Source organism: Trachinotus anak, unplaced genomic scaffold, assembly GCF_046630095.1.
Source record: "Trachinotus anak isolate AG129_WGS33_773 ecotype Australia unplaced genomic scaffold, CSIRO_AGI_Tana_v1 ptg000005l, whole genome shotgun sequence".
Taxonomy (NCBI): Eukaryota; Metazoa; Chordata; class Actinopteri; order Carangiformes; family Carangidae; genus Trachinotus; species Trachinotus anak.
Window position 1 is genome coordinate 4,032,308 of NW_027273856.1, and position 17,694 is coordinate 4,050,001.

The 17,694-nt window shown below is 40.9% G+C and overlaps 1 protein-coding gene across 1 annotated transcript in view; it reads right to left on the reverse strand.

Moving 5' to 3' along the window:
- Positions 1-17,694, reverse strand: part of dnah2 (dynein, axonemal, heavy chain 2) — a 64,217-nt gene that overhangs the window by 36,625 nt on the left and 9,898 nt on the right. Inside the window, exons 18-40 of the mRNA XM_071477867.1 lie at positions 17,478-17,666; positions 16,200-16,344; positions 15,743-15,935; positions 15,347-15,547; positions 14,670-14,826; positions 14,014-14,188; positions 13,176-13,339; positions 12,671-12,832; positions 10,885-10,988; positions 9,453-9,609; positions 8,664-8,746; positions 7,654-7,834; positions 7,050-7,188; positions 5,841-6,058; positions 5,514-5,606; positions 5,229-5,354; positions 4,611-4,721; positions 4,079-4,267; positions 3,467-3,570; positions 3,109-3,298; positions 2,829-3,009; positions 2,478-2,605; positions 258-410 (exon numbers count right to left, since the gene is read on the reverse strand). Of these exons, the coding sequence (XP_071333968.1) occupies positions 258-410; positions 2,478-2,605; positions 2,829-3,009; positions 3,109-3,298; positions 3,467-3,570; positions 4,079-4,267; positions 4,611-4,721; positions 5,229-5,354; positions 5,514-5,606; positions 5,841-6,058; positions 7,050-7,188; positions 7,654-7,834; positions 8,664-8,746; positions 9,453-9,609; positions 10,885-10,988; positions 12,671-12,832; positions 13,176-13,339; positions 14,014-14,188; positions 14,670-14,826; positions 15,347-15,547; positions 15,743-15,935; positions 16,200-16,344; positions 17,478-17,666 (3,543 nt within the window). The remainder of the gene's footprint in view (positions 1-257; positions 411-2,477; positions 2,606-2,828; positions 3,010-3,108; positions 3,299-3,466; positions 3,571-4,078; positions 4,268-4,610; positions 4,722-5,228; positions 5,355-5,513; positions 5,607-5,840; positions 6,059-7,049; positions 7,189-7,653; positions 7,835-8,663; positions 8,747-9,452; positions 9,610-10,884; positions 10,989-12,670; positions 12,833-13,175; positions 13,340-14,013; positions 14,189-14,669; positions 14,827-15,346; positions 15,548-15,742; positions 15,936-16,199; positions 16,345-17,477; positions 17,667-17,694) is intronic.

Genomic DNA, 17,694 nt, shown 5'->3' on the forward strand with positions numbered 1-17,694 from the left:
TTTGTGATCACATAAGACAGAACATAGCTTTTAACAGAGTATTTAATACTGATAATTTGTTTCATTTTACTGAACGTCTGTATTTTAATTTCTTTGTAGAAGTTAATGAACAGCATCCATTAGTTTATGTTTTGTTTTTTAAGGGATCTACCAGAAGAGCAAGTCCTCAAACCCATTTTGTGTGTGAAACAGTGCGAGAGTGAGAGAGAGAGAGAGAGAGAGAGTGAGCGTAAAGGGAGACTGAGAGAAAGACCTACTTCTTCATCGGGAACATTGGGGCAAATGCGGCGCTTCTTTCCGGCATAACGAAGCAAGGAGGTGAGAGCTCGCAGGCCAAAATCATAGTGGTCCTGTTGAGACAGCTGCTGCACCGCTAGAGAGTACAGGGTGAACACCTTCTTCGCCAGGAGCTATGAGAACAAAGATGGAGACAGAGGTAAAGCAACGTCAAGACAGAGACAGAAAAGGAAAAAACAAAGGAGGAGGAGAGGGGAGGGGGGGTGAATGTCAACTCAAATAGGATTCAAATTTGCAGCATTAAACACAGGATGACTTGCAGGGCAGTAAGCAAGTGAAGTATGTTGTTGAACATAAACTCATCACTTCCCATTCCCTGCCACACATCTGTTCAACTGCACAGCCAGCTTGTAGCAAAAGAGAAAAAGTGTGCGTTACATTTGTGTGCCTGTGCAGTCTTCATGCTGCAGGGAAACTAGCTCATCATGGTGCTGTCCCAGCCTGCTGTAGCTGCTAGGTTTAGTGTCTATATGTGTGTATATACTGTACATGTACTGTAGATTCAACAGAGGTATGTTCACAGCAAATGGCTTTCACTGTAATTTAAACAATACTTCTTTCTATAGCATATTATTTTTCTAGTTACATCAATTCAAACTTCATATACACATCATTAACATAATTAAGTTATGAACCATTTGAAAAATGTCTACATATTAAACGGCAACCTCAGAGAGAAAGATTCATTCACAGAACTCTGGCGTGTACCTTGTGGCTGATTTTACTACAGCTGATAAAATCAATACAAAATCTATCAACAGAGGTTGTTACTGCAGTGGGCAAAATCTGTGGTCACAGGGTAAAGACAAAAAGCCTACTGACTTCTTGTTTTTATATATATATATATATATATATATATATATATATATATATATATACATAGAGAGAGAGAGAGAGAGAGAGAGAGAGAGAGAGCTTGACAAATACAGAAATGTTACCAGCTTGGAAACAGATTTTAGTGATTAGTCTTGACTTCCTTCTCGTCTTGTCTTTCCTCTTTTGAATTTAAAAAAAAATTGGCAACTGTATATTTGCGACATTCTATACTTATATGAAGAGTTATGAAGAATAAATACTGTATATCAATGAAAGGTCCTTATAAAAATAAAGACACAAATAAGTCCATGTGACAAATGGTCCACAAAACATATGTTGGTGTCTTTCATGTAGATGGTAAATATCTGTCCATCCTTAAAAGCATTTCAAATACACACCACAGTATTCAGCTAAGACCAGGTGTTCTTTCAGTCTTAATCCGTAGCTGTTTGCACTGCTGCTTGGTTAACACTTCTAATTCTCTATCTGGCACATAATTATGGATCCTAAGGCGTTCCAGTATGGCAAGAAAACCAATCAGCCTAATATGTGTGTGTGTATGTCTGTTTGTGTAGGCAGCACTGTTGGATTTTGCCTCCAAGGAGCGAAATTAGAATCTTCTTAAACACCGGTTAGGAAGCACACATACCACCATCATCTCCTCTCAGCACTCTGTACTAAGTAAATACACCCTGCACACTAATGCACACCAACTCTGTAACCCCACACTAACACTCATAGACACAGTGCAGTGGAGTGAAGCAGCAAGAGCTCCTTTGTGAGTCAGCAGTAATTCAGCTCCAGCTCTGGCCCCAGAGAACCATGCGATTGTGGTACTGATCACACTTAAACACATACTCACACAACAATACTCTGACACCTTGGCCCTACCTGAGCTCTTCACATAAAAGAAACAGGGATGTTTCATTTAGGCCATGATAATTCAACAGGATGCACTTTAGAAATCAGTGCATGTTCAGAACTGACTGAGCCACTACATGAACAAGGCTTTGTTACTGAGAAATGAGGTTTTCTTATAGTTACACACAGTAATGCAACAATACCAAGTTCCTGAATAAATTGCAGCTTTGTCACTGGCCTACAACAGCAGACCAATCCTGGCTACAGAACATAGCTGCTGTTCAGGGTTTTGCTGCACAGAATCACCATGTTACCACACTTGTGTCAGCTTCAAAAGCACATCCTGTGCTACAGATGAACAGTGCATCATCATCCTAAGATTTTAAGTGCAGATCCCAGTTTGTTACATAGCAGCAAGCAACAGGCATAGCAGTACATAAATGTACAATACAATTCATTTCTAACATGATGATTCTGTGTCACCTATCTTTAAATGATAGTACCTTGCAGTTGTTGAAGCCCTCGCCAAACAGTATGATTTCAGCAATTAGAGTAGAGTCTGGCACCACCATGGAGATTGGTCTGAACATGGACTTGAGGTTGTCTGGAAGCTCAGTTCGACCAGCGTAACCTATAAAATATCAGAATTACAAACACTGAAAGAGCCAACACTGACTTTTTCATGAGAGAAAAAACATCAAAACATCTATTTAAAATGTTGCAAACTGTTTCAGCAACATAATCCACGTGTCCTCTGCCTCTTTCTCTTCTCTCTATGATTCAAATGTTCACTCCCACAAACATATGGCAATGTAAAATGCAGTGTACACATTTGCACATTGGTGTTGACTCACCGGGATTCATGGTGATGAAGATGCCACATGACCACACCAGACGTATGTGCTGTCCATCAAAATGGAACTTGGACTGTCCAGCTGAGAGGGCAGATAGGATGGAGAGGATCTGCTGGGCCACCACTGACAGCACCTCGATGTTGATACGGTTGAACTCGTCAAAGCATCCCCATGCTCCTGTCTGTTCCGGGGGGACACAATGAAATACATACAAATTTGAATTACACAGAAATTCGCAAAAATCCAAAATTTATGTTGACATCATTGTCATCTCCTCTACCTGTGCCAGGCCAGAGTACATGCGTCCCATGGATTTGTAGTCAAGTCCTTCAGAGCAGTTGACTACAATGACATACATCCCTAGGGATTTGCCTAAGTCCTTTACTGTCTCTGTCTTCCCAGTGCCAGCTGGGCCTTTAGGAGAGCCGCCCCGGTGGAGATGGAGCGCTGTGGTCAGAGTCATGTAACACCTGGACACAGTCAAACAGTGAGACCATTTGGTTGTCATTTGTTTGTCTGATACTCAATCCCAATATTAAACATAAAAACAAATTTTGAATACAAAAAATTAAATAAATTTGATAATGTTGATGCATTTGTTAATTGGTGGACTTGGTGAGTAAATGATTGATTATGACCTGTCAGTAAGTGGAGTAATGACGAGGCGTCCAGAGTTGCCCAGGTACTCATAGCCATACTTGAAACGTGTGTTGGTCTGCCGGATTATGCAATCATTCACATCCTGTTGGGAGAACAAACAAAACAGGAAATGGACAAGTGGGTATTTTTGCTGTAATTAGACAGGTCAGCAAACTGAGTGGTGGGGAGAGATATGCTGCTAATACTGAAAATGAGAGACACAGGGACAGTACATATTACTGCATGCAAGTATTTTAGTATATTATTTCAACTGTCACAAACTACTGAAACAGTAAAAACTGTTTATCTACACTCACATGTGTTCTATTACAGTTTTGCTTTCAGCTTTTAACCTTCAATTTCATTCAATATCAATTGGATATGATGAAAATATCATGGAGAGGATCAGATGTATTGAGGTGTATTTCCTCTGCAGGCATTCTAGTTCTCATCATGCAAACCACTTGCAGAAACTACAAAGACCAGCACAGCTAAAAACAGAAGAGTTAAGAAATGATGCTAAAATGATGGCCTGACAGAAGTGTTCTCTTTCCCTTATTCTTCACCTGTCTCCTGTCTGTTGTTCTTACTTGCTTTCTCTCAGAGCATACCTTATCCCAGTATAGTCGCAGTTGGCAGAGCCACTCAAAGGCATTGACATCATTGCAGCCTGCCTTGGCCAGCTTCTCAATGACATCCCGAGCATGAACCTCCACTGTGACCAGTGCTACAATCTTCAGACGCAGGACTTTCGACAGGTTGCCACGGATGGTCTCTGAATAGCCCTGAAGCATGGACACCTGAGGAATAAAGACAGGGATAGCAAAGTCTCAAGAGTTTGTTGAAGCCTGTTAATTCTTAACGTCGCTGCTGGTTATCCATAGAGCCAGAAAGGCTGAAACATTGACTGTCATATATTATCTAATTGAGTTACAAAATATTGAATACATATGAAATTCAAATCATAACACACACATGACACCAGAGAAACATTTTGCATAATAAAAACATCATACTGGACATTAAGCTTGCTGTATGGAGACATACTGTTGCGTTAACAAATTATCACAGTTATGTCATGTCCAACTGTCACTTTGCAGTTCTATAAAAGATGAGTTTAAAAGAACAAAAAGTCAACCAGACCTGCCTCTTCCTCAGGGACTTGAGGGCAGACTTGTCAGCTCTCTCCTTGTTGGTAATGAGAGATTTTGTGACATCACTGGTCCACTGGATCTGACTGGCTGTGATCAGCATCTTAAACAGGGACGATTCACATTTAAGAAAAATGAATCCTAGTAGCTTTGTTTCAAGATTAAAATACTCCTGTTTCAAAGTTTATTACACAATATTCTAAATTTGATGTATGAATATACACTTGGTGTATTTTAAAGCAAGATATTAATACAATAGCCCAATGACATGGATTTAGTAAAAGCCTGTGGAAATGGAAAGGGCTAATCTTGAGTTCAGAAGGACTTGATATTTGTAGATGGAGTAAAACCACTGTGTAGAGAACATTAGACTACACAAGGAGAAAAGAGCAAAGAGCAATTCCAAAGAATTGTATTCAGATTTTTAAATTAAATATTAAAAATTCATTGGCTTTGCTTCAAAATGCAGCTTTTTTTAAATTATTATAACAATCAGAGACAGTAAGATCAGAGTATGTCACTGCATCAGTGTCAGTCTGTCAATCAGAATCCCTGATGGGTGAAGAAAAAACAAAACCAGGAGAAAATGAGAAAAAGAAGATAAATGTACCTGTCCTGGCCAGTCTCTGACCCATTTGTCTCTCTGTGCTGTCATCTTCTTCAGAGCTGTAAGGCATTCATTCAGACAGTCCTTCAGTGTGACACGCATGACCCTCTCAATGTCACACAGCCAAACCTACATGCACACAAAACAAAATGTGCTCACTTTCACCTCTTCTCCACCATAAAGCTCTTTAGTTTATACATTACCTCAGTGTTATCATGGCTTCACAGACTTATCATCATTAACACCTTTATCACTATGATCTTATAATAATCATCATCACTGCTGTACCTCCACAGGTTTGTTCAGGCGCACTGACTGGAAGAACGCAATATACTCTCCATCAGCAGAGAACATCCCAGCGCCATCTTGTCTGCTGCAAAACTATAGAAGACATACAAACTCAGCAATCTGTATGTACTGGTCCATTCAAATCTATATCCATATAATATATTATATATATAAATATATATATATAAAAGTTTTATTCTTGAATCATGGTTGGTGATTTCGTGGAGTGTTCACTTTACTGAATTATTTCTGTTATATAAAGAAAGCTAACTAAAGAAAGTCATGATAAAAAGTGTATGTGTGCCTTTGACTATCCAGTTTCCCTGCCTTTTCAATGCGCAGGCTCTTGATGTTGTCAAAACACTTCTTCAGGTGGGGTTGCATGGCTTGTGGGTTCTGTGACTGCCCCAAGATCTCCAGCACATCGTCATTGGACAGGAAGTAGAATCTTGGGAATATTTGCCTCTTGGTCTCCAGGTACATGTCCAGGGCCTTCTGGATCTCCTCCAGCTTGGCACTCATCTCTGACAGCTTCTCCGGGAGGCCTGGAGGACACAGAGGAGAGGCTGGCTGTAGGCCTCACTGAATTCTGAATATTGTTTTTATCCACATAATTACAATAACAAGACATATATCTGGGTTGGCTTCATCATCACAATATGTGTTTTGATATTTTCTTTACTTAAAATTTAAAACAGACATTACATCTGATGAAATATGAGATACATCTCAGACTTCACAACACTAATAACTGACACACAACACAAATCTTGAAAACTTCTTGTACAAATAGGTGATCAGGTAATAGGCCCACATTAATATTAGCCATATTCCTTTGTTCTCAAAGGGTGCATTTGTATTGGCTGTGAGGAGCACTGTAGCCTCAGAGGTTTAGTTACATGAGTAGCTTACAGTCCAGATCCAGTGTGGTGATGTGCTTCCTGGTGTGTGTCTTTAAATGGCCAAGTAACTAAAGCTGTCGAGTGTGTGTATTTATCTCTGCCATTAAAGTGTTCAGTAATTCTCTAGCTTAATCATCAAGACCGCATCATCTTCAATAATTCATATTGTCCTCATTGGAGCAATAATTCAGTGTAACCACAGTTGTAAGCATCAGCCTTTGCATATTTGAGTTCTGAGTTATTGATTAAAGCAGAGAGCAGATTGCCTGCCGTGTTGTCACCACAAGGTGGCTCCTTATTCCTGGGAACAGCCTTGCTCTTGTTAAAGGTGTTGCTGTTTCTGTGCAGTGAGATCCTGACAGAGTGATGGCGATTCTTTATCATTTATAGTTCATAACATTTCGTATTCTAGTTATTCATCACTTCTGTAAGTCTTGCCAGTATTATTTATAGAATTACTTTGTAGTGTTACTATCTTGAAAGGGATACCTGATCGATACTCTCCCGACCAGCTACCTGTCTACACCTATTTTACACTTACACAGGCCTTGAATACAAGACATGCAATTAATTCTAACTCCATGTGCAATTTTATGCTCTTAAAAGAAACATGTAGTTAAGTATGTTGTCATACCAGGGTAGTGTGTTCCCTGTAAGGCGTTGTTATCCTTATGAAGTCGGCTCATGATGACTTTCCAACTAGAACTAACATCTCCAAACTCTTTGCACTCCTGAGGCAGCTGCTCCCTGATGTCCTTTCCCTGGAAAATGTTCTAGAGGGATGAAAAAAAACAGAAAGATGGAGAGTGACAGAAAATGGCTGAGGTAAGGTAGTGGAAAGAGGTTAATTGTAAATGATGGTTCAATGAAGTGATAACAGGAGTAAAAGAGTGGCGAGAAAACCAAAATCAGAGAGCCGTGAAAGAGATGAGCAGAACTCATCAGTAGGACTGCACTCAAATGAAATGCCACTTCAGTCACTGTAGAGACTTTTCAGCCAGATGACCTTCCTTTGAATGTAAACTGTTGCTACCAAGCACAGATGTGTTTTATAAAGAAAAGAAATAATGTAGCCAGAAGAGGGACTCCAAACTCTTCAATAACCACAACAGATAACAAATGAGTACTCCATCAAACAATGAATGTTCAGAGACAATAATGAAAAGTCAGCCATAAAAATATGAATATCCATGTATAACAATAAATCCTATGACACAGTATGTAAGTGCTTCCTTTACCTCCAGATAAATCCACTGACGCTGCACAGTGAGGATCATCTCAATGACTTCCAGCACCTGGGACAGCCGGCGTTCCCAGGAGTCCACCTCCCGCTCAAAGGCTCTGACAAACTGAGAAGCCTTCATTGTGGACAAAATAACCTGGTTGTCCTCCAGGGCCTGGAAAACCTCCTCTGTGCTCCTGTGAGACACAGGTAGGGTGAATTAAACATGATGTTAATGACTGCTTATAATGGATTCTGACGGGGACACTGTTTCACAGAGGAAAAAGTCAGTGACATCTACATGAATCCATTTATTAGGTAAAATTGTACAGTTTGGTGTAATCCAGTGCAGTTGCATCATTTTGCAATTAATCTCATCTTTATGGATTATTATGTCCAGCTTTTAATTCACCTTGGTAGTGGTAGCAGTTTTTGAGGCTGCAGTTATTGTTACATTTTTCATATTCTGTACCTTTCACACATCTCACATTTTCCTCTGCTCTGTCTCTCCTCCTTCCTGCCTCTCTCCATCATGTTTACTGTGGGACAGTGGCTGGCTATAGCCTTATCCCCTCTGCCACATCAGCGGCAATGACTTGAGTTTCTAAATAGACTGGGCCTGAGGTGTGTCTCTATTCATTTTTATATGTAGCAGATGGCTGTGCTGTTCCTGCTGTCATCAGCCAGGCTGTCACAGACTGTGGTTTAGCTCAGTTCTGCTTACGCTGACAACAACAGACACACTCACTCCCTAAATCTGACTTCTCCAACATACACATCATTCCCACAGCAGCATATATGCTCTCTACTATACAGCCATGCAACAGATGAATTACAGACACCTATGTGCAAACAAGCTAAACTGAGACATCACTGGATGGCAGTATTGAGCTGTACTGAGCTATGGGATCTAGTGATGCAGGTAAATAAGACCTACAAAGACACAAATCTATGACCCTAAGTGTGAGAGAGTTATAACTTCTTGAAGCTTCCATCCAACCCTGCTTTCAAGACTTGCTTTCTCACCTCAGCCGGTAGTGGCCTTCATCTTTGTAAGGCGCTATGTCCAAGCATGTTTCCTCCCATGTTTTGGTAATGCTCTCCAAACCCTTACACATCAAACACAAAGAGTAATGTTAACAGACAGAACACACCACTGAGAAATGACGGGGCAACATTTCTATTCTTTACCTTTTCCACAAGCTTAATGATACATTTACCATCACCAGATGATCAATGGTATTAAACCATGAATCTAAGCTTTGAGTGCTACTATCTACTGGCTATCTACTGTACTTTAAAAAGGATAGTTTTATCAGCAATATTAATAGGAATTTAATAAAAGGCACAGCTAGACATCACTAACCTTCTGAAACTTTATGGAGTATTGCAATTTATGAATTTGACAGGTTAGTCTTTTTTTTTTATGAGCTCGCGAATCTCAAATAAATCCCATCACATGACTGCACCATTCAGGCTCTCCTTCACTTACAGAATGTGCCAAGAATGCAGTCCCAGTATCTAATTGCACAATTACCTGCTGTTTTAGTAAGTCAGCTGCTAATTACATGCAGATTGCAAGTGCAAATTGAATGAAAGGCACAGCACAAATTTGCACTGTGCTTCCATGTGCATATATATGGCCATAAAACTGGCATGGCTCCTCCATGAGCTGACTGTGCTGCCCAAGAACAGCACCAGTTTGCTACACTCCGTACTTTGCTTACCAATTTCCAGGGTAAGATCCTGGTTTGAACAAATGGCAAGAAAAGCTACAAAAATGCGTCAGTCTAGACTCGAGGAAGAAGACTGCACCTGTTCTATAGAGAGTTCCTTGCAGGCGGCTCCAGTGATCTCATTGATCTTGTCAGCATATGTGTCAAGACCCAGAGATATGATCTTCTCCAGGGTGAATTCAGCACTGGTTTGGTCAAAGGAGCACTGCAGCTCTTCACAGATCTGTGCCCAGTGCCTGAAAGAAGATTGGAATTGAGAGTATGGTAAGTCCTAGTCTTCCACCTTCCAGGAGACTATTATCATTTATATAGCCCAAAATCACAAGTTACATATTAGCATCAGAGGGCTTTACAATTTGTACAACACATGACACCATCACCACCATTAGTCATTAGCAAGCACATGCTTACTACATACTAATACAGTACTCAGACATCTATAATCTAGTAGTACAGTATATGCAGTAAAAGTAAAATTTTCACAGTACAACTTTAAAATTACTAGCTAGTGATGTACCAAAGTGAAAGTCTAGTGTGTGCATATCCTGCCTAAAATAGTATACAAAACTAGGACATTTGTAGAATGCCTGCATATGAATATAGAGAGATATCTGGGCCTGACAGATGTATCACTGTACTCTGAGCTCAGTACAGGAGCATCGTGACAACACCGACTGACATAACTGACAGCTGGCACTGAGAGGGATGGAGGGTGAAACAGAGAGGGGACAGAAGAGACAGCAGAATCTGTGTCAGCTAACTCTTCCTGGCTGTGCATCACAGTGCTTTCATTTGAGACCCAGGTAACTTAGCTAAATGTGATATCAAGTAAATTCACCCTTTTTATTTCTTGCCATGTTTCTCAACATGTTGCTTTTTCATTACCATCACCAACTATAATAACAACCAGTATGCAGAGTACAGATGTGTTTGCTTCTTTCTTTTTGTTTTCTCTTGGCTGGTTTAATGGTGCAACATCAGACCTCATTCTGTGTGTATTTATTACCCAAGCACCATGATGAATGCTCTTTCAGAAAGTTACATCAGTGAAGATATAACCCATTACTGTCACTCACTCATCCTTTCCAATTCAAGTTGTGTTTCACCAAGTAAAACACATTTTGTTGGTGCAATTTAGACAAAATGGACAGGACAAGGCAAGATGGGCCGCTGGTTCTAAAAATTTTTTTTTTTTTTTGCAGAATGCAGCCAATGGATGGTCTTCAGGGAATGTAGATATAAACACTGATGATGGGCTTTGAGGAAATCCTTGGGCAGAAGTCATGTGTTTATGCTGTGGGAACATGCTCAGTGACCATCCTGTTAGTGGTAAAACCCTCCCCCTGTACAACAAACCAGCAGGGAGATCATCTCATCCCATCCGGTCTTGTAAATAAGAACTTTAAAGCATTAACTACTGACTGGTATTTTTATTCATGTTGTCGTCATGTCTTGTACAGTGTAATGACAGGTGTTACATAAAGTGTAAATAAATACTTTGTCATATGTACCTGTCTCTCATGGCTGGGTTCCTCATGTCACCAATGAGAGGGATGATCCGCTTGAATTGGTCAATCTTGCCCTTAGAGAAATCTACTATGTCCCACTCCTTATCCTGCAATCACACAAAGAACCCGTCCTCACGACAGTGTAATATACACTGCCTGGCCAAAAAAAAAAGTCGCCACCAAAAAAAAAAGGTCACACACTCTAACATTTTGTTGGACCGCCTTTAGCTTTGATTACGGCATGCATTCGCTGTGGCATTGTTTCGATAAGCTTCTGCAATGTCACAAGATTTATTTCCAACCAGTGTTGCATTTATTTTCACCAAGATCTTGTATTGATGATTGTAGAGTATGACTGCTGCGCAAAGCCTTCTCCAGCACATCCCAAAGATTCTCAATGGGGTTAAGGTCTGGACTCTGTGGTGGCCAATCCATGTGTGAAAATGATGTCTCATGCTCCCTGAACCACTCATTCACAATTTGAGCCCGATGAATCCTGGCATTGTCATCTTGGAATATGCCCGTGCCATCAGGGAAGAAAAAATCCATTGATGGAATAACCTGGTCATTCAGTATATTCAGGTAGTCAGCTGACCTCATTCTTTGAGCACATACTGTTGCTGAACCTAGACCTGACCAACTGCAGCAACCCCAGATCACAGCACTGCCCCCACAGGCTTGTACAGTAGGCACTAGGCATGATGGGTGCATCACTTCATCTGCCTCTCTTCTTACCCTGATGCGCCCATCACTCTGGAACAGGGTAAATCTGGACTCATCAGACCACATGACCTTCTTCCATTGCTCCAGAGTCCAATCTTTATGCTCCCTAGCAAATTGAAGCCTTTTTTTCTGGTTAGCCTCACTGATTAGTGGTTTTCTTAAGGCTACACAGCTGTTCAGTCCCAATCCTTTGAGTTCCCTTCGCATTGTGCGTGTGGAAATGCGCTTACTTTCACTATTAAACATAGCCCCGAGTTCTACTGTTGTTTTTCTTCGATTTGATTTCACCAAACATTTAAGTGATCGCCAATCACGATCAATCAGGATTTTTTTCCGGCCACATTTCTTCCTCGAAGACAATGGGTCCCCACTATCCTTCCAGTTTTTAATAATGCGTTGGACAGTTCTTAACCCAATTTTAGTAGTTTCTGCAATCTCCTTAGATGTTTTCTCTGCTTGATGCATGCCAATGATTTGACCCTTCTCAAACAGACTAACATCTTTTCCACGACCACAGGATGTGTCTTTCGACATGGTTGTTTAAGAAATGAGAAGCAACTCATTGCACCAGTTGGGGTTAAATAACTTGTTGCCAGCTGAAAGATAATCGCCCATGCAGTAATTATCCAATAGGAGGCTCGTACCTATTTGCTTAGTTAAATCCAGGTGGCGACTTTTTTTTTGGCCAGGCAGTGTAGATGACAGCAGAAGCAGGGTTTAGGGGTGCAGGTTTTTTGCATCCAGAGGGAAGGCCATAAATTTAGCTGTCACCGTAAAAATGCATTTAACTTTGTGGGTGTGAAGCTAAAAATACAGACTCCCCCAAGAGGCAGCCAACTTTGTATCCATTATAAAGACAAAGTGTCATTCTGTGTTCTTCCTCCACAGACCATGACCAAAGTAAAGTTTCTAGAAAGTATAGCACTGATTAAATGCACTGCTTTGGCATTTATGTAGAATGTATTGGTATGAAACAAAACATAAACTGACACAGGTTAATATATTATAGCTTAACAATGACTGTCACCCTATAGCAGAAAGCCAAACTGACTGTGGCAGAGCTGACCTTGAGTTCTCTCTTGATTATGTGGAGTTTTTTGAACATTTCCTGTGCTGTGCTCTCCATGTCCTCCGTCTGCAGCGTAGTGAACTGACCGACCTTCCAGATGTTCCAATTGGCATTCCATTCCTGTGTGATCTCCCAGACCTGCTGCAGGTGCTCTATGTCCTGTACAACACATACAGACACAAGCAAACATGTGTTCAAACATAAGATCGATCTGGCTAATATTTGCAACAAAAACTATTCCTTTAAAATCCATCCCAACCTCCATTCAGTGGGACCTTTGTTGCATGTCAACTCTGCTGTCTCATGTTCTGTCAATATACTTCTACTGCATGCGATACATTTTTGTGAAACTGCCCCAAAAATATTGACAAACTGCATCCACACATGCTGAGCCAGTGCATCTACACCAAATTCCCAGTAACCTCTGAATTAACGGCTCATTATGTTTTAGTCTGTATATGCTTATGGCAAGACAACAGTATGTTAGGACTATGAGTCACACCTTCTCCAGCATCCGGATGCTTTTGGAGGGGGGTTGTTCGATTTTGAAAAAGCTCAGCCCGTCCAGGATGGTGCTCTCTTCCTGTTTTAGAGCCTCCAGTTGGCTGCGATGCTCTGCTATTTGCTTTAAGGCCAACTCAGTGCTCAGTGGACTGTCAAATGGACCTGGATATGCACATGCAAAAATGTAGGTAGATACACAAACATGCAAAAACAAGTCAACAAACATTCACATTCATATGTCCACACACAAAAGCATAAAAACACAGGGCAGACATATTATACAATGTCTACTATAGCTCAGCGGTCAGCAAAAATACTCACAGATTTGTGAAATCATCATAACATGACCATCCAAACCATGGATGGCAAACTGAGCTGTGTCATACAGAGAGTAAAAACATACTAAACAAATATAAAACACAGGGAAATTCTCAGTTCAGTATACTGTATGTAATGGGAGGGGGAAAGAGGGGAAGGAAAGATGGATAATATGGATAATAAAGGATGGATAATCCAAAACAGAAAGTAAAATTCAGGAGCCAAATGGAGTTGGAAAAGCAGAAGAGGTAGAGAGAATTGAAGGATGCTGATGGAGCAGGAAATCAGTCATGGAGTGTCTTTCAGTCAGGGATAACACTGCTGTGGAAATGAGCAGCCATGTAGTCAGAAATCATGAGGGGCAGGAACCGATTAGACACAGGCTATAGATTCTAATGAGGTTTTGTGTAGATCAGTAATGGCTCTGTAGGAACAGAGCAACAGTAAGCTGCACAGACCACGCTGATGAGACACATGGTGATAATCTATATGAGTGTGCGAAAGAGAGAGTGTGTGACCTGTGCTGCTGAACTCCTGCACAGTGGTTTCGATCTCCTTCTGGAACTCCTCAGAGGACAGAATGAGGCTGTTCTTAAATTTCTCCTTGTGGGTCTGTAGCATGATGTCACTGTCAATCAGCACACGCTGAAACCACACCCACTCCCCATTCAGCACTTCACGCATTTCCTGCACCTGTGGGTAAACCAAGTGGCATAGTGATGAGAAATAATGTCTTTCTGAGTTTGTTCATGTGTAGATATACAGTACCCATGACTACCAGAGATGGCAGAGTTCTAACGATGCCTGTATTCTGCAAAATGTCATTATTTTACATCAGTCGGTCTTGATTTCATGAGATGCATCAATGCTTATAAACTCTGTCACTATGTCCTGTCTACAATGAGTAAGCAAATGTAAGATCTCTCTCTTTTCTCCTGCAAAATTATTTTAACCAGTAGCACAAAATGCAGCAGGTATTTTATTTGGTATACCATAAATAAATTACAAGAGCAATAGTAAGCGCATTCTTTCACTACCTGAATATTACAGCGGTAAAAATTCAACAGCAAAGTCACAATTATTTACTGTTACAAATTCACAAACACAAATACATAGTCACAGTATGTGCATGTAAAGTCCTGTCATGTTGTTTATTGATAAGTGAGGTTCTTACAGCCTGTTCCACTGGGACCTCATATTTATCCAGGATAGCAAACTGCTCATGGATGAGAGGAATCTGAGCTTCTGTCTTGGCCAAATCTCCCTGGAGAGTCTCCAAGAGCTTCAGGCTCTCACCAAGCTCGACCAGTGTCCGGGGGGGTTGTCTCAGCCTAAACACACACACACAAAAAACATGTAACATCATTAGCACAATACATATCTCAAATGTTGACAGGAAAAAGCTTCGCCCTTTCCCTTTTCCTCTCTTTCCTTTGCCATCTCTTCTTCTCTTCATCTTCATATTTCTCTCAGTGACTGAATAGATCAGGATAGGTTACATCAATCATTTATATTTCTCGTCTGAAGTCACCTTGTTAGTCTATTTCATGAAAAGAGCAGGTGCTCCAACTATAGTGTATGCTGTCTGTGGGGACAGCATATTTGAGACACTGTCAAGAGATAATGAAAGAATCAAGTAAGTTTCCTTGTCATGATTCCCTGTCATACAACATGTTACACTCACATATTCAAAAACAAACTTAAACTTAAAGTGCTTTCTGGTTGCCCCCATAGCTAAACATCCTTGGTCCAAGGCGAGTCAGGGACCTTTGTTATATCTCTCTTCCTCATTGCCTGTCATCTCTACTGTCCCTAACACAAAAAATAAAGTCCTTTCACTTGACACCCCACCTGTTGGCATTGTCGTGCAGGGAGGCATAAAGTTCTTTGAGGCGGGTGCTGGCCATGCGGCTGAGCAGCTGAGTGAACTTAGTTTGCCACTCACTGCAATGCTGCACCAAGGAGGACTTGAGTGGTGAACAGTCCAGCATGACAAACCCAATATTCAACACAGTCTCTTCCTGTTGGACACTGTTGGCCTTCTCTGTGTACCTGGGGGTGAAGAAGAGAATGGATATGACACAGTAGAGACACTGCATGCTTCATTATGGTAAACAACAACTTTCAAAGGGTATCTTATGACAAAATGACACAGATGTTCACCTGGGGAGTGGGAACAGATTTATACATCTATGAAGAATGAGGAAGAAGAATGATGTTTGAAAATGAGTTTTCATTGCAGAGTACCTGTGAATATCTGCATCAAAAGAAGTGACTGGTGGGTTTAGTCTCTGATAGCGTTGTATAAAGGAGTCCTTGTTGATCTCCCAGATGTCCCTGTATTTATCCCAGGTCTTTAGATAGGCCTGCAGGTGACTGGCATTGGCTGTCATCCCCGTGGCAACTGCAGCCTGAATCTTCCTTATCTCCTCGTCTTGCCCTGAAGGATCAAAGAGGAGTATGGTGACAACGGGGACAGGATTACAGAGACAGAGACACATAAACACGGTCACATACATAAATATACAACTGCTTAGTAATCACTGTCTGTAATGCCATAATTTAGGATTTCTTTAAATACATCCCATCTACATTTGCTCAGCACCCTGTAAAAACAGACTGGATATAAACTGGTATTCATTCTTGTAAAATGGTAGTAAAAATAAAATGAATGAACACACACTTTTGAAAAAATGGTTCTAACCTATGTTGGTGTGTATGGGATTCCCCTGTGTCTGCTTGCAAGAGAGAAGTTCAGGCAGTCGTCTAAATTCTGAGATGGTGTTGATGAGCTGAGGCATAATGTTCACTATCTGAGCAAGCTTTCCAAGCGCTGGGGAGAACTCAACCTGTCAACACAGAGACAGAAACACAAACACACACACTGCTATCAAGACAATTTATATAAATGTGTGTGGGTGACACCAAAATAAAAATAATACCCGAACCACACAGCATCTTTGCTGTGATAAACACATGACAATGCCCCACTAAAATAAAATCGTTTCACTTGACCTGTTGTTAAATCAATGCACAACAAGCGCACAGTTAACACCATGCTTGAAAATAGGAGAGCAGCATGTGTACTTGTGTGTGTGAGTGTGCTGTCCTGGTAAAAGGTTGTAATTTGTCCTATTTATTGGCTGCTGACAGTTAAGAAGGCAGGTCTTATCTAATATGAGCAGAGCAGGGCAGATGCCAGAGGGGAAGCAGAGACAGACAGAGGAGAAGGAAGGACACACAAATGCAAGAAAGACTGTGTTAAGACCATGATGGATATTGGATGATAACCCTCATCCATTGTGTATATACTAGCCTACATAAACTGAAACCAACACTGAGCTGTAAGCCTTAATTGTGTGGCTTGTCAAGAGACCAGAGGAAAACAACGCTGGGCTCCCACCATGCTGTTCAAGTCAGGTTACACAATGAGAGATGACTCAGACTCACTCACTGTAAGACCTGGATCCTTTCTGTGGCATCAGCAACCAAAGCCTCATAATACATCTTGTGGCCTGTTTGTAATTTGCATATATGTTAATTCATTCTCCTAGACACAATAACAAATAATTTCTCCAGTAATTCCAATGTCATTATAGTATACAGTAAACCTGACAGAGAAAGAGTGTACATATACATTTACTGTATATTGAATGCAGTCTACTTCACCTCTTGAGTAGGGTCCTGCATATGTGCATATAAACTCACAGGACAATGACAGGATGGATGGATGGACTGTGTGTATGTGTGTATATGTGTGTGTGTGTGTGTGTGTGTGTGTGTCTGTGTGGGTAAGAATAATAGAGTAAGAATAAGACTAGTTTTAGACTAGTTTTATGGTTCCTACATCAGTGAGCACATGCCAGTTAATGTGATACAATTTTGCAATGTGTGAAGTTCATAATATATCAGACATATACAGATGTAGTGTGAACAAGTCATCATCACATGACCTGATTGGATTACGAGTGGTTACTGGTACCTTTGGTGTGGTTTGGGGAGTTGCTTGGCGTAGTGCTACCAGGACTTTGAACAAGGGATTGGGCGACGTCTTGCTGTCTCCATTGATGGCCCTGGACAGCTTCTTCATGGACTGTTTGATGTTTCTTCGAAGAGCCTCCTCTACCATGTGGTCCACCTTCTCTGTGTAGCTCACCCAGTGCTCCTGGACCTTAAACAACATGGTAAAAATTTACACA